General features: G+C 38.3%; 1 protein-coding gene across 2 annotated transcripts in view; it reads left to right on the top strand.

Moving 5' to 3' along the window:
* CNTNAP5 (contactin associated protein family member 5) overlaps positions 1–24,567 on the top strand; it is a 281,176-nt gene that overhangs the window by 164,666 nt on the left and 91,943 nt on the right. For both annotated transcript variants that reach the window (XR_011337752.1, XM_069861390.1), the window contains exons 11-12: positions 944–1,050; positions 14,948–15,067. Coding sequence is in view for 1 of the 2 variants with exons in the window: in XM_069861390.1 (XP_069717491.1) it covers positions 944–1,050; positions 14,948–15,067 (227 nt within the window). In the remaining variant the exon portion in view is untranslated. The remainder of the gene's footprint in view (positions 1–943; positions 1,051–14,947; positions 15,068–24,567) is intronic.

The raw sequence follows: 24,567 nt of genomic DNA, 5'->3' as shown, positions 1-24,567 counted from the left end.
GTAACATCAGTGACTTCATCATTAACACCACTGAAAGATCTGAGCCGTAAAAACAGTTTTGCAGCTCATTTTACAACAAAGCAAACCCAAATGGATTGCTGGTGTATAAGAGATAAATAATTGTGTTTTCTGTCCACCCATCACAGCTGAATCAGTAGTATAAATAAGTTACTCATTTTTCAAAAGTCAGACATACAGTGTTAAAGAGATTATCTAACATACAGGAGGAGGGAGGGGTGAAAGGCAAACAATATTTCCATTTAGGCTGGTGGAACTCCATTGCAATGCCTGTGTTTACACCAGTGTAGTTCAGATCAGCATTCACCACTTCTGGAGATAGAATTTATCTCCCACAGCTTTTGTTTCTGTTCACTTTCTGAGCTGCATGCTGTTTTGCCTCTTTTCTTCTTCTAATAATCTGCTTCACAATAATACTTCAGAGGCATACCAACTAAAATGAGGGGAAAAAAAGAGAGTACAGAGCTCATAATTGAAGCATTTTTTTTTCTCCTCAATTCTGAGATTTTCATGCTGTTTGTGTTACCACACGTAACTCAGCTTAATTTTGATAACAAGGATGCCTGTTTCATCACAGAATAGGGGATTCTCCTTTGAAACAAGATTTCAATGACATTTTTACCTGTTACTTGTCCTTCTCTGGGCTCAGAAAGTTTATGATGCTTTAATTACTAACAAGTGGAGTGATTTTATTGAGAGTGATCTTTACCTCACTGCACACATTAAATGTTGTCTTCTGTGCTTGTATTTGAAGGGGATCACAGATCAGAGGAAGAAGTAATTATTTTGGGTATTATATAGTGATTCAACTCTAGAAATCTTTGCCTGAATGAGAAGTTAAGATAGTTTTATGATTATTTTTCCAGCAAGTTGTTTTTACAGGAATATTTATAATTTGCATTTTTTTAAAACTGTCTCCAATTAGGTGTTTACCCAACTACTGTGAACATGGAGGAAAATGCTCTCAGTCCTGGTCCACTTTTTACTGTGATTGCAATGATACGGGCTACATGGGAGCTACCTGTCATAACTGTAAGTAAACCCACACGTACAGTGTTTCTACCACAGCTGGTATTGCAAGGTGCACATAAACTACAGAGGAGCTGTCTGAGAGGCAATATCATATTATAGGATTAAGCATCTCCTGTCATGGTTCAAATAGGTCAAGAATTGGGCTGGGGATGTATAGGAATACATTTGCAAATATCCATGATTCTTGACAGATAGTTTGGAGAAAATAAAACCAGGTTATTTTAACTGATTTTCCACATTTTTTCTCACATTATACATTGATTTGGAGAACCTTTAATTCATGTCTGTTACATGCACATTGTAGACTCATTGATTTTTAGATGTTTAGTTGATCATAGCTCTACTGAGCTGGGTGATTTTTTAATCTATGTTTGGGGCTGTATGTCAATTTTAGCACCATGGGCCTTGTTTTTAGATATCTGAAAATTCATTGTTGCAAGAACTCAGTTTTCAACAGTTTATAATTTTGAATTTTACTGAACTATTATTTAGGCTGCTGCTATTAGCAAGAATACAGCATCTGAAGCAGTGGCAGTATATGAAGCATTCAGCTACTGAAATCCACAGCAAAAGGAATATTAAGGTGTTTCAAAGGTTCTTTTTTTAAGAGAAAAGTATCAAAGAATAGAGGCATAGCATGCTGAGAATTCTAATAAAAAACAGAGTAAGAAAGGAAAAGCCAAAATAAAGTCCATTCATACAGCTGACTAAAAGAGAAAACCAGTTATAAAACGAAGGCAAATTCCCTGTTCTATCACTGGGAAAATAGAGAAAAAAGGAATAAGAATAACAATTCCAGGAATACAACTAAAACCACTCCGGGTGCTTGATAAGCACTCGGACCGCAGATAGGATGAGATTGGTAAGAGATGCATTTTTTTCCCTACTAAGCTAAAAAGCAGAAGAGAAGAAAAGGCACTTTGTGGTTTGAAGCTGAGAATATTGGCAACCATACTGTAATCCTGGAAACTTTAATGGTTTGCTAATTAACAGTAAAATAATTTGTGGTGTGAGGTCTGCAGATGACAGGAGGGGTTGCTGAGAGGTCTATTCATAGATTTGTTACCTGAACTCTGTATCATAAGCATAAAGAAAGCTAAGTGTTTGGTGCAGAAATCATGCTAAGCGTGATGATGGATAGGAAGAAAAATGCTGTGTAATTTTGAAAAGGGGGTTTACCTTTTGTCCAATGTTTTTGTCATTTCAAAAGTCATCACCCCTCATGAAAACCTCCAAACCCAACCTAGAGTACAAGCAGTGATTGAGGTCATAACAGAGTATTTATGCCAGCTGATGGTTAGTACAAAACTGGTTGGTGAGAAGGGAGAGGCTCCTTGAGGAGGAAAGAAGCCTGTCACTATTGAACATCAGTGGCAACTGGGGACACTAGCCCCTAGGCTACATCTGCTCTGTCATATTATCTTGGGGCCTAAGAGTCCCTATGTCTGTACCAGCTCGGTGTGGCTTGTGTCCAAAGGAGACCATCTCATTGCTGCAGAGGACTGATTCATGACTAGTTTTCCCCAAGACATTTGCAAGGAGCTAGCGAAGCCTCCCACTTCTGTGAACTTGTGTCTGTGCTCTCAAAGGAATGTGCACAGCCACAGTTATTTAAAGTTTACTGATATAAAAACTACTATGAAAATTTCTCAGGAGGATCTTGTGTTAAGACTTCCCAGCAGATCATGCTGTGCACACGTCATATACCGCTATTCAGCTGCTCATCTTATTTCCAACTATATTATCAACTGCTAACTTGATTTCAGCTAGATTGTAGAGCCAGCTGCCCTATAAGCCAAGCAATGCTGATAAACAGCAACATTACTCTGGAGAAATCTATTCATATGCTTGAAACATGTAATGAAACCATTTCAAAGCCAGTAGGCAATTACAGGTGTTGATAAGAAACCTGCAGAACAAGAGACGTTATTGCTTTGAACTGATAGTGGGTGATGCACAGAACTACCCTGTAGCAAGTGAGTGAAAGCCATAGATCTGATCACAGCATAACTCCAGAATATCCTCAAAGTACAGGCAACTCTTCCAATCATGTAATTCATGTAGTTCTATCAAAGTAAAACATATGTTTTCTTAAGGTTTGAAACATTATCTCTACGGTTCATGACTATTTATTAGAACACTGAAGGTGACAGGCCTGACTTGTACCACTTTTGAGAGGTTCTTTCTTTTATTAAGCTGTCCTTTCAACCTAAGTCCGTGTGGCAACAGTGCAAATATTTAACTGACAATCTGCTGCAAGTCAAACATCTTGTAAATAGTTACATTGTCAGCTGGATTTTTTTTCTGTCTGAGTTGCATCAATGTGGGGTTTGCCTCTTCTTGTTGTGATGGTTGTAAGAGGTGGGTGCCACTGGTTGAACAACTTGAAAAGACCCATTCCTTGTCTTGCTTTCAGGAAAAACTTAATGGCATGGACCTGCAAACCAGAATTAATTATGTTTTACTGGCTCAGACTAGGAGACATCACTATTTTAAGAACTGAGATCTAAAGTTACATTGTCCATAACTTGCTACCATCATCTGTAAAGTGTTGAAATACTTTTTGTGGTTGATACATAAGCAATCTTATTAATTTATCCCAAATACTCATGGACCACACTTGTCATGTCCTACTTAAAGTGAGCTCTTTGGAATCACCAGCACGGCATCAGTGACACAAATGACTCAGGAGGAGTGTGTAAACAGTATTTTACTAAAAAAGATACATGCCCTAAAACACTGGATACAAACAATCAATGGCCCGTACGCAATAGAGAACCAACAAGAAAACACAACAGCCGACGTTACCGCAAAAATCCCCAACTTCGATAGCTCGGTATAACGATCTGCTTAGTGGAACTGAAAGACATAAAAAGACCCTGATGTTGCTGGAGGCAAAACTAATCAGCAAGACTGCCTGCTACAGACCGCTGTAGCTGCACTTGTCGCAAGGAAAATAAAAGGAAAAGAGAATGAGGAGAGAGAGAGAAAAGGTGGAGATAGTTTATAGGAGAGATAGAAGAGATGAAAGTTAGTCACCACCTTCAGGGCTCTGCATGTTGTAGCATGTGTTTCTTTGTCCTGTGGGTCCAAAAAGATGGTGGATGTCCACGAGGTCACAGGTGTACATGCGGTTATTTAAACTCTGTCCCTGCCTCTCACCCAGGTCAGGTGGCAGGTAAGGTAACAGGTTGAGACATGCCCTCCAGCATATCCACTCCTGTGACTGTCCACTTGGTAGAGGGGCACAGGCTCACATTCCAGAACCATCTGCTTTGAGACATTTTTACCCATGCTGTGATGGGTCCATCCATACTGGGTCCTGCTGTGTGGGACAGCTGATAATACAGACTATCCACAGAGTTTGCAGTTAAGTTTCTGAGGTGAAAAAGACACACTCATGCAGGTGATGGAACACCAGAAAGTCTTCATCAGCATCCTAGGTAGCAGTTTCAGTCAACCGGGTACATAAGGTAGATTTTAAAGAGAGGAAGAAACTGAACGCTTGTGGGCATGAAGGAGTGACATGGGAGAAAGCAATAATGTGCTTGTTTGAACAGTATAAGGGTATGGCCAGAGGAGTTAGACATTTTGACAGGGCAAATGCCAGAGTAATGACAGGTAGATAGGTTTGAAATATGCCATGAAAAGCAAAAATAAATAGTTTGCATTTGATGCAACAGGGGAAAGTAAACAGTGGCAGGTCAGAACAGTAAGTTGATAGAAGACACAGCTGGTGCAACGTTTGCATGAACCACGTCAGATATGTGGGACTAGATTGTGTCTGACATGGCTGAAAATGGGTATAGTTGAAATTCAGGATGTGTGGATGAAGCGAAAGTGTGCATCTCACGATGCATCTAAAGAACTAGCTGGGTCTAGACATGGACTTAATATAATTAATCTTCCTAGAGGCAGTTAATTTTCTGCTAGCCTCAGGTATTCTCTGCTCACTCAAAATCTCTTCTGATCCTGAAAGCTCCTAAACTGTCACAAGAGATGTAGCAATTTAACTGATCCAGATGGGGTCCACCACTGAAGGGGTAGAGGGTGACATCTCATTAAACAGCTGTTCTGTGGCAGACAAGATTCACCCTAAAGATTTCATCTGGTCCTGCTTCTGTTCTCCTCCTCTCCTCTGAACTTAGCTGTACATATAAGTAAAATCGTGCTAAAACCCATTCCTGTCTTCTGGGTTTCAGTCACATATGGGAGGAGTCTAAATGTTTTCTAAACAGGCTGGTTCTTTCTTGCAAAGCTTATTGCCTGATGTACAAGTACATTACTGTGTTTAGTTACAGTCCTCCTTCACAAGCTACCTCGTGTGTATAAATACCTTTCAAATCTTTTTTGGTGTTTGGTGGTTTTTTTTCATTCGTTTGTTTGCTTGCTTGCTTGTTTTGGTTTGTTTGTTTGGGTGGGTGGGTGGGTTTTTTTCCCCCCTTCCAGTGGAGGAAGGATTTGGATTTACCTCATCATTCCAACTAGTGCAATTCACATCATCTTGCTGACTAGTCACAGCACAGTTTTCTTTTCTGTACTAGCTCTAGCTGTGGAACTCCAAAGCATGGGCTAGTGCCTTGCTGTCACAAATGCCTGTGGTCATGCAGTTCAGTGGGAAATGCAGAACTTGTACTGACTGTCCCCAGGTACACATTTCACTGCCTGCAGTTTGGGTAAACTAGGAGTCGTGAAATAACCCTATAGGATATTAAACCAATGGTAGGTGAGTTACATTTGCTTATGTGTGAATTTTGTTGTGCCTTAGTTTCTTCACCTCTGTTGGGAATAAGATCCAATTTGCCAGAATATTAGAAGATATGTGGTCTGTGTTGCCTACTGAAATGGTATGGATTCTTTCCTTAAAACTACTGTTTGCTAATTGCTACTTGAGCTGATCTGTAGCTAAGCAGTGCTTTGAGGATACAATCTTATTTCCAGTCTGTAAAATGCATAGATTTGCTTTTTGGTTTATCTTTTAAATGTGTTTCACACAGCTTGTGTTTAAATGGGTTGGAAGATTAGCTCAGCTGAAGCCTTTGTAACAATAGATACTTTCCTAACTTTTACAGTGTGTGGGGTAGCCTATTGATCCATCAGGTGTTGGAGTAGTGTGATATAATCCCTATAGGTAGGAGGGAGGGTATCCTTTACGAGTGAATCATAGCAAAATAGATAATAATCTAATGTTTGTTTTCTGTTTTCCTCTTTTAGATAGAAACACTGATGTTAGTACACAACTTAGGAAAAAGTCCTGGCTGGGACTCAGCTCATCTATTTTTTGCTGTCTGATACTGTGACATCGAATCTAATGTAGTGGTCTGCTCTCTCTATATTACAGAGTGTGAGCTATTTTCAGAACTTGATTTATCTCGCTGTGAGACAGGGTATCCATGGTAAGTTCATGGACCACATCTGAAACATGCCGGTGCCTGTCGTCTATAGAGGGAGGCTGCCTTAGTTTAGACATATAGTAGGTTAGTCAAGCTTGATCAGAATTATAGGTGTATAGAGAGAGAGGGAGAAACAGAAAGAGAGGAATTAGAAGCACACATATAGATATACAAAATATTTTTAATTGAAAGGTCGTAGTTTAAAACCTGCATAGTCATCTCTCTCATACTAATAATTTTCCTTGTAATTATCATGTAACAGTAAAAGCAGTTGACCAGTGTAAAATGGCCCTTAGATACAGAATGTTACATTTTTATAGCAGCGTAATGATTAGTAATCTCTTTCAATTAGTTATGTTAGTCCCTTAGAAAGCCTCATCTTCTTCTATATTTCTATTATTTTTATATATGATACTTTTCATATGGCCTTTAGTCTTGGGTGTATATTTTTTTTTATTGTGAAGAGTGCTGAATATTGATATTAAAGATGATGAAAAATATAAAGGAGTGGTTTTATTCTTTGTGTTCTTGGGATGTCAGCATGTCTCAAAGCTCTGCAAGGTGATAATTAACAGAATGTAATTTAATTCTGAATATTTGCTTTGGTGTGTGATGTATCTTGCACATACAGGCATGTGTCTTACTGGCCTAGGTAATTGCTGGAGGAAAGATCTATCCGATAATGGAAATGTCATATAATCATTGGTATGACATAAGCTTAACATAACTTCAGGCTTTGAAAATGCATTTTTTAATATTAATGTGCTTACCGCATATATCATTTTTTGTTCTGAAAAGCTTAATATAGCTTCAGCCAGATTGTTAGCAGTACTGGAGCTGCATCTTAAAGCACCATCCAAGGATATGGTAATTCTTCTGTGTTCCAAGGCAGGGAAATGCGTACACAGTTTGCAGGCTGGGCAACTGAGGTTCAGAAGGTTTCAGTCTACCAGATGTCTGACTGTAAATCCTGTCATGTAATTGTCATGACCTGAGTAGCCAATTTTCTTGCCTTGAGGTTCTTGGAATAGTTTTTTTTTTTTTCCATGTGTATTTAAACATGGTGTTCTTTGACTAAACAAAACAAACATGTTTAATATTAATATCAAGTCTTCAGTACTGTACTTGGTGTTCCTGCATATTTTTGTTCACACCATGCTTCTGGCACATGAATTTTCATTGTTTATTTTGTAATAAGTTACGGTCTTATTAATGCTTTCCCTTCAGTTTGTGTACCTGTAGATAGTATATCTGCATTTCTCAGCAGTGTTCATTTAAGAAAAGATTTTTTCCCTTTGTCTGACATTTCCTTGTAAGTAACAGAGAATATCCCACTTTGGGACTTCACTGCAGAATAGAGTATGTGGGAGACTCGCTCAATCCCTTTTGAAGCCTGCCTGTGTCAGGTGTGACCATCACCACAGGGGCACTGGTACTTTAAAGAGCAAGGCTGAAATACAGTGCTTTGCACAGTGTCCTTCAAGTCTTTGATTTCTCCTTTCCATCCAACGCCATTGTTAAAATGGTGTAGGTCTCTCTGACTGCTTTCTTGCAGCAGCAGGACTTGCAGGTCACCCTGCACCAGCACAGGGCGGGAGCTGCAGGGGTACATGAATGACACAGCCACCTTCAAACCTCAGCGGGGGAGCAACAGGGGAGGATGGATTGACGTGACCTTTCCTACCTCAGCCAGGGCAAAGCTTAGCTTGGATGGCAGGAAATTGTCTAATTCCCACGTGTAATTGAAAGATCCCTCCCAAACATCCATTTAGGTGACACAGTTGTAAAATTACTCTTAAAATAATTTATGGAAATAACGTGTTCTTTATCAGATCAGTAAATACATATTTTTAATAGGAAAAAATAAGCCACCTGTCATCTAGGCACATCACAGCAGAGACTGCATTAGTCTGTCAACAGCAGAGCTGTCAAAATCCAGTTTTCTAGAGTACAGATTTCATTTTCTGGCCTTTAACAAGACAATTGTATCATAAGGGTGAGAATGACAATCATTCCCAAAGTTCATTGCCTGTACTAATCCCTCTGCTGTTGGAATGAGAAAGAAGAAACCTCCCATTGCATATTGCTTTATTTGTTATTTAGAAAAATCTTTGTCTGAACACTTACTGTTCTGAGTCTGTAGGAACAAATCTGTCAGGTCTGATGTAGCCATCTCCAACCTGCCTCTAGGAACTCAGTATCTTGGTGAGAATGCTTAATTCAGTCCATGCCCGCATTTGTGTGTATCAATTTGTCCAACGTCAGCCCAGAGTTTGCTGGAGATCCCAACAGAATCTCCAGCTCTTACTGGCCTTTCCAGCCTAACCAGTGCATAAGTTTTCACCTCAGAATACAAGAATAATAATTATTATAGGATTTATTATTACTTTTTGCATCTAAGGAGCAAAGAATTGCAAAGCAATTAAATAAGTCCCAAATTATCTGGCAGCAAGTGTTCTGCTTACAATTTCTCATGACTGTGAAATTGTTAGAGATGGTAAAAGCAACACCCATTTCTGCTATGTTTTAGCTGGGGAATGGACAGTGTCAACACCTCCGAATGAAATAAAGAATTAAAGTTCTTCAGGTCTCTAATCTACTAGATCTATAATATTACCATAATATGCTATCTTCTTCTGAGAAATTGAAGATTTTCAGCTATTTTATTAGATTATGATAATACAAACTAGAAACAGCACTACTACAAGATTCATTTTGGTAATCATAACTAGTGCAGTTCAAATTCTGAATCTCTAGCTCAGAGTATTTGCAATAAAATGTGTATGATCAATTTCCAAAGTAATTGGAAGTACAGTAGTAAAGAAACATTGGGAATTTTAAGGTTTACTTTAAATGAATTTTCTTTTTCTTGAGGAAAATTATCTTGGTGTACATTAAATTTGAAAAGGACAGAGTGCTCTGATAAAAAGCAAACACCAAACCAACAATTTATTCTTTATTTGGAGTTTACGGTCTTGGTTGCATCTATGCCAGAAATGTACTGCTGGGTGGAGAGGAGACATTTACCTTGCTTGGTCTCCTGGTAGAAAACTGAAGTCTGGATATCACTGTAACCTCTGCATTGAATCCAACAGCCAGCACTACTTTAAATATGGATAAGAGGTGCATCTTACTGGGTGAATAACAAGTTAATTCATCCATTGAAGAGAGGGGGCTTTAAATACATTAATTCCTGGGAATTATTTGCAGAAGCTCAAGTCTATGCACAAAGAATAGTCTTGGGGGTTTTTTTTAACCAAGATAGAACTGGAAGTGAAAAATGAAATTGAAGTGGTCCGAGAAAGAGGAGAGGTTTTGTAACTTAGGAACATGGAAGCAAAGGAAACAGAGTTGTTAAATACCCCGGAAAACTGAGGCCAGCTAAAGGCTTATCTGCCAGGAAGCTCCACAAAGAAGCAGTAAGCTTGTGTTTAGTGAAGGTCATTGTGGCAACTGCAGGTGAATTGGTTAGGGCAAAAATAAGATTGGAAGCCAAATGTCAATATAGTTATAGGTATTCAGTGAAAAACTGAGTAAAAAGATATTTTATTGGAAACGATGGAAGTTTGACCTTGCAAATGTTTGTGCTCAGCCATGTGCTGTTAAAAGATTTCAGCTATGGCAGGGATACAATCTCTTCTGGTTTAAGGACTGTAATTAGAACAGTTGGATTAACAAGTTCAAGATAATTTAGAAAGCTGAACAGTTATGAAATTGCTTATATTTAAAACTGGTCAGGCTCTCGCAGCATATTGAATCAAGGCTGAAGTTTTAATTGCAGTGCCAAGCTAAGAGGGACCACAGCCCTGTCAGGGTACAGAGAGCTACTGAGTGTGCTCTGGCAGACTCAGGTCTTGATTCAGGAATTAGAAAATGAAATTCTGTAGTGGATTTCACACAAAAGCCCCAAATAGGTTATGATAATGACATTAAAACCTCTTAATGTCTTTCTGGCTTTGAAGTCTGGATCTTGGATCTATAGCTTGAACTTTGATCAATCAAAGTACATATTTATAGTTTTGCTAGAATGCTTCTGTAGGGATGTAGTATTTGTGGACTGAAAAAATATGAAATATGTATGTTTCAGATCCATAATTTTAATTTTTGATCTTATGAATCTTCATATCCCAGGAGATATAAGAGAACATGTAGGATTGGGTGATGTTGATCTGACTGTGGATTAAGTGTTTTTTTTAGAAATGCTGATCAAAGTTTGACAAAGTCATTTCTTAAGCACCTCGGAAGATGAGAAGTGAGAACTAAAGGAAAAGATGGTCATTATGATCAGTGAGTAAAGCAGTGTTCAAAATGAATGTTCTGGTGGAATGAGTTGTTGATCTGAAAAGCTAGCTTAAGTGGTACCTGAGGAAGAAATTGCATATATATGTTTCACAGAGGATTTTAAGAAGCTGGGAGATAGATACCTTGAACTCTGTCAGTATTGTGCATGCCTGAACACCATCAGCATTGCTCATCCTAGCGGGTAGGCAAGAGCACGTATAGTACTTAGGGAAGCAGCTCTTGGTGTGAAGAATGGGGCTCTCGGGCTGCATCAGTTTCGGTAGCTATCTCTGGGGGGATTTTAAATTTCTTTGTAAAACACAGCAATAGCCTTTAAAAAAATTCCTTAAAGAGCACTGCAAAAATATCACAACACGATCCAATTTTATAGCTTATAACTGAATCTGGGAAGAAAAAAAAAAAGGCAATAAATACATACAGTCTTTTCATGACTGAGTAAAACAGATATTTCTGATGTCCAGTTCCCCTTACTAAATCTGGGAACTTGGTGTCAAGCTTTTTCTTATTTTTATCTTCCTGGAATAGCCACTGTTACCAACAATAACCCATCAGCCAAATTCTGCCCCCTTCTGATACCTTTTACACTAGTTTACCCTAATGCCTTTACCTGCCATACCTGACTGTGAGGTCCAAGCATACTTGCACAGGGGTAGCATAGGTTCATGTGTGCTGTTGGCATCGCTTTCCATTGAACATTAGTGTAATGCAACTCTGTGAAGGAGACCGCTTCATCCTGACTGCCTATGGGATCTCAATGGCAGGAACTGCAGTGCTATTGCTGCATGGTAGTGCAGCTTGTTCCCCCAAGGGCCTGAGGAAAAGCAGTAAGGCTGAAAGCATTTTAATAAGAAAACAAACTTTGCATGAGCAGCCTATGAAGAAGATTATTTTTGTTGTTATGGTCCCGTTCTGGTGAACATTTTAAACTTTGAAGACAAACTTGAAGGAGTGAAAGCATAAAGACTATTAAAATACTTCACCAAAAAGAATAAATTAACTATTTTTGTTTGTTATGGGTTTTTTTAAATTTAAAATTAATGCTGAAAGATTGTTGATGACTTCTACTCTGAACTGATGAATAGCTCTCTTTGATTAAAAAAGTGTAATTACCACAAACATTGTTTGACAGTAAAATGTATGCATTTGTAAAGAGTTCAATAATTACACTTGGTACTTCATTTTTGAAAGTGAGGACCTATTAAATGCATGAAGGGTTGGTGACTCTAATGACAGCTACAATAATGTTTTTTTTACTGTTCTGAAAATGACCACATCTCCATCTACATCAGAGAAGTCTGGCATAAAGTGGAATATAAATATGAAGGCAGTTTTCAAACTTAGGGCTCTAGGGTTTAAGCAGTCACAGCTGACTGTTCGTTTGGTTTTCACTTTTGTATAATATTTCTGATTGTATAAAGAGAAGAATGACTGCAAATAGATCTTGTGTTTCATTGAACTATAAAAACACCTTCAAGTTGTTGTCACTGAAGTAATAGGGCCTTGTTCAGCAAATGGAATTGCATAATTTATTCTGAAACAAGCAATCAACGCAGCCTGCAAAGATGTTGAGCAGAGCTTGGAATGGATGGTGCACTTGAAATTTCTGTGGGGGCATCTGCCAGTGACTTGAAAACAAATATAATTTTCTTCTTGATGCATTATACAGCATAAAATAGCAAAAAGAGAACCGAAAGCAATGAACCATCCAGTGTAGAAGTATGCTATTTAAAATGCTTACAAAACAGACATGTGAAACTTCCAACATGCAGCTGCAAAATAAACTGTCCACCAAAACAGCTCATCTCTAAGTCATGATAGTTAGAATATGTTTCATGTGCTTGAGCTTGAGGTTTATAGCCTTTTCTCAGTTTTGCTGCTCCCTCATGTAAACTGCTGGAATTCTCATATAACCAAAAAGGAAAACATATCAGCATGGATTTTCTTCTGGCAAACATAACTGTAGTTTCACTGAAGCTTGTGCCTCCTTGCAGATTTATACCAGTTGAGTACTCCTAGCCTGATTTCTAGCTCTGTATAGCCTTTTATCCCCTAAGTTGCAGTGACAATAGGGCTATCTAGAGATGAGCGAATCATCTCGGTTTGCATCTGCCTGCATTATTAATGGCTGAATCTTCACATCTTTCCTCATTACTTTGGGGGAAAAAAAAAAAAAGAATGTATGCATAAGCTCCAGCCAAAATGACAGTCAAGAAGTAGCAAAACAGTTAGTAAGAAAAAGTTTGTGATAAAGAATGAGTTTCTAGATGTGTCGTTAGTTTTATGTCTCTGCTTCTTGCACCATCCTTTGTCTTCAAAAATTCTCAGCAAACAGTTCAGGGGAAGCAATTGGCATAGTCCCTAATGAAACAAGATAAAGTGTCCTGTAATGATGATGACAGCAAATTCACTAAGGGAACTGCAGTTTGAGAACTTTGCAAATTGATCAAACCATGATTTCTTGATTGCTTACTTAATCGCCTGTTACAGTCTCTTTCCTGACCCTCCATTTGCCAGTTGCTTTTGTCAGCACTTTGTCAACTGGGGGATTCTCTGTTAGCCCCTCAGGTTGCAAGTAGTGGAAGAATGGGTTCTGGTTTGGGGATTTTATTTTTATTTGTATTTAATATGTACTCTTGGGCAGCTATCAGAGGGGAATTTAGAGATCTTCTGGACTCCTGCAGTGGTTTTTACATCAGGCTAAAGACTGTCAGGAAGAAGCCTTCTTAATTCTGTTTAGTATAGGACAGATACCAGTTAAAGCACTGTCTCACTGGATACCTTAAGTGGCTTCTTAACTCCGGGAAGGGCGATGCTGTGCATATTTAGCACATAACACTGTCTTATAGGAAGAAAAAAAAAAAGTCTTGATGTATATCTATGGTTATTATTGTATTTGCTGACCATTAGTTGAACAATCCTAAGCCATTACAGAGAATAACCTAGTCAGTATAATCAGGTAAGTGTTTAAATAGTTAGAAAGAAAAAAAAAAATCAGTCCTTCTGCAATGCAATTTAAGATTACTGTTTTTCAAGGTTGAGGGTCATACATGTCACTTTCTGATACTTCATAACTGCCTTTCTGGAGTGGGTTTCTCTTTGCTGCACATAAAGTGACAGTTATGATATTGCCTGAAAACATGCTTCAAATGCAAGGAATTGCACTGAACTGTGGGATTTTTTCCTTGTGTTATTGCTCTTTGTGACCTGCTATGCATGTTTTATTAGCCACTTGAACTTTTGTAGGCACTAATTTTCCAAAAGAAGATTATTGATAAGCAGAGAGGAAGAGTTGATTTTATGAAAATGGGTCTAAAGCATAAAGATGTTACTGAGGATGGAAACTATATCTGAGCTTGATCTTTTCAGCTAGAGGACAATGGCTTATTTTCATTTGGGTAAGGGTGTATAGATACCTGTTGACAGTATCCTTCAGGGAAGCTGAAGACTAGCAGAAGTACCTATCTTCTGTATTGACAACATTTGAGCTCGTGCCTAGGTAGTAAATCATGTACATGTGTATGTATGTATGTCTTTGAAATATGATGTGGATGCATATATGCATCACTCCAGAACTAGATGGTTGGACGTTTGAAAGTTCATATCCACTTACCTTAGTATTTACATACTTTACTCCAAAATAAGGCCAATATCCAAATCTTAAAAGCCAGAATATATTATGTTCAAGGAAGTAGTTAAATACATGCCTAATTTGGAGCATGGACTCAGGTCCAAATGCACTAAACTCTTTCATATGCTAATTAAATGATAGAATCATAGAATTACCAGCTTGGAAAAGAGATCATCAAGTCCAACCATACCTATCTGCCACTAAACCAAATCCTTAAGTGCCTCACCTACCTGTCTTTTAAACGCCTCCAGTGATGTTAACTCAACCACCTCGCTGGGCAGCCTGTGCCAGTGCCTAATGACCCTTTCGGTGATTTTTTTTTTTCTTAATGTCCAATCTGAACATCCCCTGGCACAGCTTGAGGCCATTCCCCCTTGTCCTATCACCTGTCACTTGGGAGAAGAGACCAGCACCCACCTCTCTACAATCTCCTTTCAGGTCATTGTAGGCTGTGATAAGGTCTCTCCTCAGCAGTGAGCCAACAGTTTACATTATGACAATAATCAGTGCTCATGTATAAAACGCATATCTGTGTTCTTGCTTATGTGATACAATCTCTCTCTCTCTTCTTAAGCGATCTATGAACAGTCTTGTGAGGCTTATCGACACCAGGGGAAGACATCTGGTTTCTTCTACATTGATTCTGATGGAAGTGGACCCCTGGGACCACTCCATGTTTTTTGCAACATAACAGGTAATGAGCTGATCTTGTCTTTGGTGTTTTGTGTTGCCTCTAATATTATTGACATGTCTACCATAAGACCTCACAATCATGAATGTCTCAGAAGTGGGAAAGAGAAGAGAACTAATAGTAACTGAGGTTCAACTCTGAGGCATTTCCTTAAAAAGGATCCATATAGAAGTGATTTTTAAACTTTGAGTTTGAAGGACTCACCTCGTACTGTTGCTAAGTGATATTTACAATGGTATTTGCACCTTTTCAAGGGCGCTACCGATGTTCTTTCATACTATGATAATGCTTAATAAGATGTTTACATTTTTTACTAAAGATGTAGAAAGTTTGAATTCAAACCTTCTTTTGTAACTGTGAATGGTTTCTCTGCATTACTAGAACACTAGATCTGAAAATTACTATTAAACTCCTTGCACTGACCTAGATGCAAACCCTTCCAGCTTGATTTAAGCAAGTATCACCAATCCTGCAAATGTGCTTCTTTTAATGTCCCAGAGAACAGAAACCTTCATTGTCCTGGGTGTTTGTATGGAGGAGATGGCATGATAGTCTTAAGAGGAGAGACACCAATGTGACAGGTAGCGGAGCAAAAGCCTGGCAAGGTGCCCTGTTTGTTGAAACTTCTCAACCTTACAGTTCAGTAGTTTTAAAATAAAATGTGTTTCAAATTAATATATCCTGTCAGACAAATTCTCCCCTTAAGTGGGTCCCGTTTTATATATAGGACTGTCATGCAATGGTATGAGAAAAGATTACATAGCCCATATTGTGGATTGGGGTAGATGGTAGACCATCCATTCTGCTTTTTTTATTTTTGAAATGGAGAGGAAATGTCCTAGACTGTCTCCTATCTGGCATTTTTGCTTCTTGTGGCTGGGTGCAGATGAAAGAATATTTTATCACCCTCTCTAAATTGCTAATTCTGGTTGAGCTACTTTGCCACATAAAACTTCCACATGCAGTCCTGAAAACTAAGGACTCAGGATATTCATATTTTACTCTTAATCTCCTTGTACTTAAAGTGTCTCAAATTAAATTTTCATTTTGATTTAATAGGGCAGTCATTATGTTAATTAAACGCACACCAGTTAATTATTAAGTATGTTTTTTATTCAAGTGTAACAAATATTTAATAAGATGTTTCTGCTTCACTGTTGCTGAATCTCCTAAGAATTGAAGCAGTGTTTCACCTTTCTGTCTGAATATCCTTCCTTGATCTTCAGTATGGGAAATGTGCTCATTTTTATTATTTATCATATAAATATGTGTGATCAAAACATTGTCAGTGCTTTTTATCTCTGCTGAAAAAAGTAGGATTTTTTGACAAACTCCTTGCAGAAAGCATCTGCTTTCCTCAAATAAAATTTATCTGGCAAAAATAAAGAAGGCATATACGTGATATTCTCTCTATCTGTAATGAACTTGCTGACATTTCTGTTTTATTTTGGTTGCAGAGGAAGTGGAGGTGGGGAAAACTGACAGAACCTCCTAGCTTGGAATTTTTTTTCCTTTTTTGCACTTCTTCTTTTCCCTTCTCATTTGAGAGGGGGGGAAGTTAGTGTCTGGAATCTCTTATTATTCCTGTTGCATAAAAGAGGGCTGAGGCACAGAAAGTGATTATTATTTTACAGTTTTCCAGAACGTTAGAGGTACAATTAGGTTATGATTCTGTATCGTCTAAATGTGGTTTGGGTGCCTTAATCACAAGAGCTTCTTTTTGTCTCGGGGATAATACCTTATTGTTGTACTGCAAATAATTACTTTCAGTAATAAGTTAGGTGCAAAGTATGGAAAAAATAACTCAATTTTGTTTTGTTACTCTTCAGTTAATGCCTCTGCATTGTTTTTGGAAAGTATCAATATTCAGGGAAAGTTAAAAAATGAAATTCCATGTTGTTTGGAACATACAAGGAAGACGTAACTGTTCAGTGACATAAATCCATATCACAACTTCTGTGTTTGGAAAAACATAGATGGTTAGAAATGTGAACAACTTTCAGTTATGGGATAATTAAAGAAATTGAAATATGGTAGAAGGAACTGTTACAGGAAAGTATGGAGCTTATATGTGGCATAGGGAAAACAAATAGGGATTGATTCTTTTCCATCATATAGAAGCTAAGGGACGCTTTATTTTTTAGATAGCAGGATTGAGGGCAGGAGGGGTTGTTTTCTTTTTCATGATGAAATGAATAAATTCAGTTTGAAACTTATTACCACAGGACATCAAGGAGGCCAATATATCAACAGAGGGGAAAAAGTCTTAGTCTTGTCACATAGTTCAGAAGGTGCAATTAAAAATGGAGGTTCAGTTGCAGCTCCCAGCTCAGGCAGCTGTGAGGCAACAATCAGTGGGAAATGGGAATGAGTTCCAGGAAAACCTTTTGCCTTCCCTCGCTTCCCTGGGTATCTGATCACCCTCAAAGGCAGAGGCAGGCTCCTGGGGTAAATGAATCTTTGCTTTTATTCAGGCTGACAGTTCCTTTTTTTGTACACAGTTCAAGAAGAGGTAACTTCTTTAAGCCTGAAATGTGTTCAGGCTGAAGAATTTGGAGGTGGAATGGAAAATCCAGGAAAATGAGTCATTTAGTACTTTTAAAAGTAGAGGTGCAGCAAACTAATGACTTCTGGGAGTTACAATGACTTGAATCTGTAAATGATGAATTTGAAGAAGGAACCAGATCATAAGAAATGAACAGCATCATTGAATTTAGAGAACAGTGTGGTTCCTTAAAGCTCACTTCCATTTGTTTAAATTTCTTCCTATTTTTTACTGGTTTAATCAAACAGATAGGGATCTTGTTTGTAGCCAGTTATTAATAAGGGCAAATTAACACCAGCCTTCTCACATATTGTTGTCTGGTCGTAGGCATCCAATATGTGATGTGGTTATGGGAAGCATCAACACTGGAAGTTAATTTATTGTGTCTGCGGTGCTAGTGATTTCTTTGCAGTCTGTCAACTTGAACAGCCCACTGCTGAAGAAAAATTCTGAAGAAAGCATAAAATTGCAATTGTGTATGTTGAGAGGGAATTGGGCAATCAGACAGAGACAAAGAGGGAGAGGAATAAGGGAAGGGACATTCTGGGGGGGGTGGGGGGGAAGGAAAAAGTATTAAAAAATAGAATGGCAATTTTCACCATGACAAGGAATTTAACAGTAGACTGTCACAGGATATCTGCTGATGCCAGAGTGGATAAATGTATTTATTCATTGTCTGGAGAAGTGGCTGAAAAAGCAAGGTGACAAAAATTGTAGATGACATACTATTATTTAAGTTGGCTGAGAATAGAGAATAGAATGCAAAGAACTTTAGAAGGATCTTATGTTTAAGGCTGTTTATTTGTAGTAGAAGTAAAATATGTTGATGAAATAGGAGGTTGTCAGGAGCTGTAATATACCTTATTAAAGGCATAAAAAGGTATCTGTACAAAGAGAGGTTAAAAGTAAATAATCTAAGGATAGTCAGATTGGGAAGAACCAAAGTGAATGGGCCTCGTTGACAGAAGCTATGTTCATCTGTATTTTGTTACAACAGAAATAAAGAGACAGCTCAATGACATCGAAAGAAAACAAACCTAAAAGTAGATTAAAAAAAAACACAACGCATCTTATTAACATAATGTTTTCTTCACCTTATATACCCATTACACTCCCAAAGCAAAGTCACTTTCACAAGGAAATTCATCAACTATAGGAAGCAATAAGGAATTTACACCAAATATGTCTGTGCATGAGAGAAGTGAACTGGCTTTATGTGTCCAAACTATGATTGTATGTAATTGAAAGCTTTGTGAGATACCATAAGGATTTGTGTAGGTCCATGCAGGGGTTATTAATTTGGAATGCTTGCATTCAGTGCCATGGCAACATAGCTAGCCAGAGTCATCTGCATAGGAATGTGAACTGTCTCTGCTTGCTTTACCTGGATTCTCCCATCATCCATGATGCTCTATACCCAATCTTTTTTGCATTAAAATACAGAGAGAATATATCCTGTAAGCTTTTGGGGTCATGAGAAACCACCAATGCTGGGGCAGAAATTCTTCTTGTAGGGTGATTGTGTGATAAGTAGCCCAGTTGAATTAACCTTTGCTTTCCACTGAAGTGACTGGTAACAGTCAATACAGAAAATGGCTAATGGACCATGTGAACTTCTAGTCTAGCAGTCTCTCTATCTCTTTCATGCTTATTCTTTTTCTCTTGATACTTAGAAACCTATTGATCTGTCTTGAGTACTACTTAAATGCTAGTAATTATATTCTCTAGTGAGGAGCCCGTAGACATACAATCCACATCCATGTACCTGTTTTGCTGCTCTGTATAGAATGTTTGTAATGATCGTTCCTCATCTCCTCCAGAGTAAATTTTACTTTTGATATCTGAAAGATTTACTTACAATACACTTGAGTCATTCTGTCACTCTACTTCTTTACTGATTCTGTTTTACTGTATCCAGACCCCAGGCTATCAAATCAATAATGCTTAGAAATTGCCATAACGAGATCAATAGTTAATTGTATCTTGGCCAGATAATTGTCCAGTCCTGAAATAGCTTGCTTTTGTTCCCCCCTTTTGTCCTTCATAGGTGCAGACTGGGGAAAAAATGTCCTTATCCCAGCTCTTGCTGCTAGTCCAAGATCTGGTTTTGAAACTGACATAGTGAAATATTCATTACTGAACAAAAATATATATCTCCTTATTGATTATAATGTCTGCTTTGCAGTCTTTTCTCAAAATGCAAATGTTGCCTATTTTTTCTGATGGAAGAAAAGTAAAGCTTTATTTTCTCTATCTCAGAAAAATGTACTGAAACTGTTTAAATCTCAGAGAGAAAGTAAGAGATACTAAAAAGATGTGAAGGTGACTACCAAAGTTACACTTCCAAGCTTTTCTAAACTGCTCCCAGCCTTTTTTTTCCCTTTTATTTAGCTAACAATGATACAGATTTTATTCTTCCATATAGTATATATTCCATGGCACATAAATGAATTCAGGATGCTACAAGTTGTGTTTGTAGCTGAAGTGTCTAAATACTTTTAAGTGTCTGAATAGTCCCACTTTCAGTATGATATTTGGTCAGCTATTTCAAGAAAATATGGTAGTAGTTTTGCTTTACTTACCTTGTTGTGAGTAAGGAACAGACTGGAGTAACAAAGAGATGAACTGCTCCAAAGCAGAGCTAGCTAGACCTCAATACTTGCAGTATGAATTCCCACTGTTGCTCCCAGCGTAATCATGGAACTGATGGTATTGCATCCACCTTTCCCTTTGTTTCCACACAAAAATCTCATTTCACCTTACATAATTGCCACGGTTTAGCCCGACTCGGCTAATTTCAGCAGCTCAAACCGTGCAGTTGGCTCTCAATTCCATTTCCACCACTCCCCAGGGAAAGGGTAAAGGAAAATGAGAGGAAAAAGACTTGCAGGTTGGAAACTAAAACTACAATTTTAATGGAATAGTAATAATAGTAATAATAAATGTGAAAATAATTAGAAACAGGTCCACAACAATAATGTATTAATCCATTTCTCCATTAGAAATTATCTCCTTTTACTTTATATCGCAATTGCAATGATACAGAAGTCTCTTTGTGATTCAACCTTTGTTATGTTTCTTGTGGATTTGTCATGCTCTCCTATGGAAAGGAGAGCTGCCTCTGGTTAGGCTGAGGCAGTAGCAGAGAGGAGAACGAGGCAGAGAAGGTCATACACTTAATTCTGGTTTTGTTATCTGCAACTACATAATTGTGGGACAAGAATTGAAATGGTGAAACTCTCAGAGATTCTCATAATGAGATAGATAAAATTTTATAGATCTGAACTTCTTACGCTGATTCTTAGAGTGCCTTTTGTTTGTTTGTTTGTTGCTTGTGGTTTGGTTTTGTGTGTGAGTGTTTGTTTTGGGGTTTTTTTGTTTGTTTTTGTTTTTTTTTCTTGTTAATGAGCATACCTTGCAGCTTACTGTCTGTAATTGTGATTGACTTTATCACTGGAGAAAGCAATGAACGGGAATCCTTTACAAAATACTTACTACTGTTTAGATTAAAGACAGCCCTTAAAGATTTACAGTTTATCCCCTCAAACAATGCAGATCTTCTGGCACACTGACAATTTATACACTTATGTTTTGAATTTTCATTAATTATTGCAGAACTTTATAAAATGAAAAACCTTTACATTATGTCAAAGGCATTGTGCTGTCTACAGCTGCCTTGTCATGGTTTTGGTGAGCATCACAGCAGAAGTCCTGCAGGCCTCCTTCACTGTCACACTTGCAGGAGGCCCCCAAGGAAGTTTCAGGACAGAAGAACATAGCAATAGGTGTTTTCCTCTAGTCCTTACCTTTTACCAAGTGTTACTGCAACCTAATCACTCCCCTGCCACATTTTTAGTGCTCAGGAGTTAGAAGTAAGTTGTGGCTCTCTAAAAGTCAGTGCAGCTGTCTCAGATAAAAGGAGTGGATTCATTTGCTCCAGACACTGGTGTCAAGTGCCATGTCGGAAACCTGCATATGTCCTGCCTTGGTGCTGCATGAGAAGAATGCAGGTCTCCTGTGGGCTCCACTTCTTGTCTACCAGGCTCATGCAGATGTCTGAGCCATCACAAGGCATAAGGAACAGCAGGAAAGTGATTTATTATGTTGAGTCACTCAAAATTTACCTTTGAAGAAGGAGACTGAGTCACAGAAGACTGCAGTGTCCTCTCTGCACTAGTGCAGCAAGCATGAGCGCAGTGAAGTGTCCGTTTTGCAGTAGGAGATGGTTCAGTAACTGCCTATTCAGTTTTTTGAGAGGAATATTTCTCACTGCTTATTGTAGGTACGCTGTGTTAGAGGAAATATGGAAATGGAGGATTATCAAGAAGTAGTCTAGCAGGTTTTGCCACCTCAATATGAGGTGGGATGAGGGTGCAACGGGTTGCAGAAGAGGTGTCTCATTCTCATGAGACAGAGCTGCCTGGCATGGTCAGTCAGCTAACAGAGATACCATGAAAGATGGGCTCAGAGTGTGCAGACTTCATACCTGGAATGTAAGAGAGCTAGGATCCCAGCTTCTCTCTTGCTGCTGGGGCTGAGGTGGCATGTCTCTGGAGCTGGGGGCGTGGTGCCTTCCTGTTGCCAGCTACAAACTGCCAGGAAGGAATTACACATGGGGAACAGTTCCAGACAGGGCATCCCTGGGGAGTGCACGCTGGCAGATGCAATGTGCCAGTACCATTGGAAAGTGGGCTGCATGAAGGACTGGGTGGATGGGAACCCCTCCAGAATTGTTTCCATGGAAATACATTGTGATGCTTCTGCGCTGACTGGAAGTGGTTGAATCAGAAAATAGGAAGAGGCTGATGAGCACAAAACAAGCTGCAAAATCACATATTGCTGGGTCAGCCAGCACAAAAAGAAACAGTAGATAGAAAAAAAACAAAACAGGGGGCGTTTCATTGGAGACTCAGAAAACACCTCCTTGGAGTCAGTGAATTAAAGCTGTTTGCGTTCCTGTTTTTGGAGGGATGTATGTTAGAGCAGCTGGGTTAAACTGCCATTGCATCTTAAAACAGTACAGTGTTGAAGGAGAAGAGTCTGTCTTTTGTGTGGTTAATTCTGAAGTTATAGGTATACCTTTCAGGACAATATTTGGCATTCGATATAGAGCACCATGAAACAAATGCTTCATATGAGCTCTCAGAGCAATTTTTCTCTCTCTCATGTAGCATTTACCGTATGTTTGGCTTGTTGGCAATTTAATCAGTCTGAATAATCTTGTTTTGTGACAAACCTCCTAAATCACAAAGGCGCGATGCAGTTTGTATGGGTGAAATGTGCTCCACAGAGGTATTTCAAGTTGAAGAATAAAAATGAGAATTAGACAATAGAGAACTCATTGAAAGCCAGTTTTCCAGCTGCTCTAATTTCCCACAATTTAATTTGTGTGCCATCAAAACCAACTTGGAGGCTTCCAGCAAGATGATAGAACTATGGGTGAGACTAAACATAGGGTCTAAAATGTGCTGAATGCATTGCAGTCTCATGCTTTAAAAACATCTCCTAGGACCAAATACAGGCGGCATAATATCCTAGTAAATTGGACCATTAAATAAAACTGTGAAGTCATAAAGCTGTAGCATTACCCTGAAATTAAAGCATTGTCACCTTTGAGTTATAGAACAATTTAACAAGCATTTAGGAAATCGGCTTTTCAAGACTGCGTTTAACTATTCCAGGTTATACAGTAAAAGATATGACTGCATTCTCTTACTGGGTTTTGAACAACGTTCAGCTTGTGTGTGGCTTGAAATTTTACCAAGCTGAGAAAGTAATAAATTAATAAAATAAGAAAGTGGAAGAATAGAAGGGAAAAATAAAGAGTGACCTTTACCTAGAGAGCAGCTTTTTTATTCTCATTGCAAATTCACAAGTGTAGGGAAAGCTCATTAAACTGAATAAACAGGAAAAAAACATATAGTATGGACGGACGTAAAAAGATAATGATCACTTCACATCTTTGTTGAAGCAAAGGAAAAGAGAGCCTTGTCTGCCTAGTTTAACAGTTTCTAGATATGGAAATGGCTGGAAGGGGCTAGTGGCACTCAACTTGGTATGATTACAGTGTCACTACCTAAAAATATAATAAAAACAAAGCCAAAAGGAATAAAGGTTTAAAAAAAAAAAGAAAAAAGAAAAAAACCCATCCAATCTTCATAATCTTCATATTGAGAAATAAGAACAGTAATTGAAGCCCCATTTTCAAAAGCCATAGGCGTAATCCATGCAGACGTATGCCTCTGAAAAAGCACATGCAACTTACGGAGCTAAGTTGTAGACAGCTGTTGCTCTCTTCCTTTTCCTCCTCTAACATTGTTGCCACCAGTCTTCCATTGGTGGTGTATCAGGACACCCTTCTAATCTGAAGACTTCCTTTCAGACTGACAAGTTTTTAAAGGGTCTTTCATTCTTGTTTTTATTTTGTTGAAAATAAAAAAAAAAGGTAGTGGAAGATGTCTTTCTCTGTACAGAGCTTGGAAAGCACAGTAGTGTTAACTCTCCAAAACAACAGTGTTTGGCTGTTGTATTTCCTGAGCAGTGCTGTAGCCACTATTGTGAGCACTGATTTTATTGCAGTTTCTCAAAATTATGTAAATAACTCTCAATTGGGAGGAACTTATGACTGCCCATCTGGAATTTCAGCAGCCAGTTCATTCCATCATCTCTTGTTTTTACATGTCACTTATAGCATCAGCAACTTGATGTCTGTCTCTTTAGAAGATTTTTTCAGTAAAAGCAGCATTTAAACCCCTACCAGCTTTGGTGAGAGGAAGGGTAGCTCACCCTCAGCTGTTTCAGAAAAATCCACTCTGTTACTGTCATTCCTCGTGAGAAGAAAAAGAAAAAAACAGAAATTCTGACTGATAAAAGTCACTACTTTCAGATATACGAGATGTGTTTTATGAAGTCATTAAATTGTATTGTGTTGGAAGCAATATACTCTTCAGGACTGTGT

This window comes from Phaenicophaeus curvirostris, chromosome 7, assembly GCF_032191515.1.
Source record: "Phaenicophaeus curvirostris isolate KB17595 chromosome 7, BPBGC_Pcur_1.0, whole genome shotgun sequence".
Taxonomy (NCBI): Eukaryota; Metazoa; Chordata; class Aves; order Cuculiformes; family Cuculidae; genus Phaenicophaeus; species Phaenicophaeus curvirostris.
This window is presented reverse-complemented; position numbering and strand designations above follow the sequence as displayed.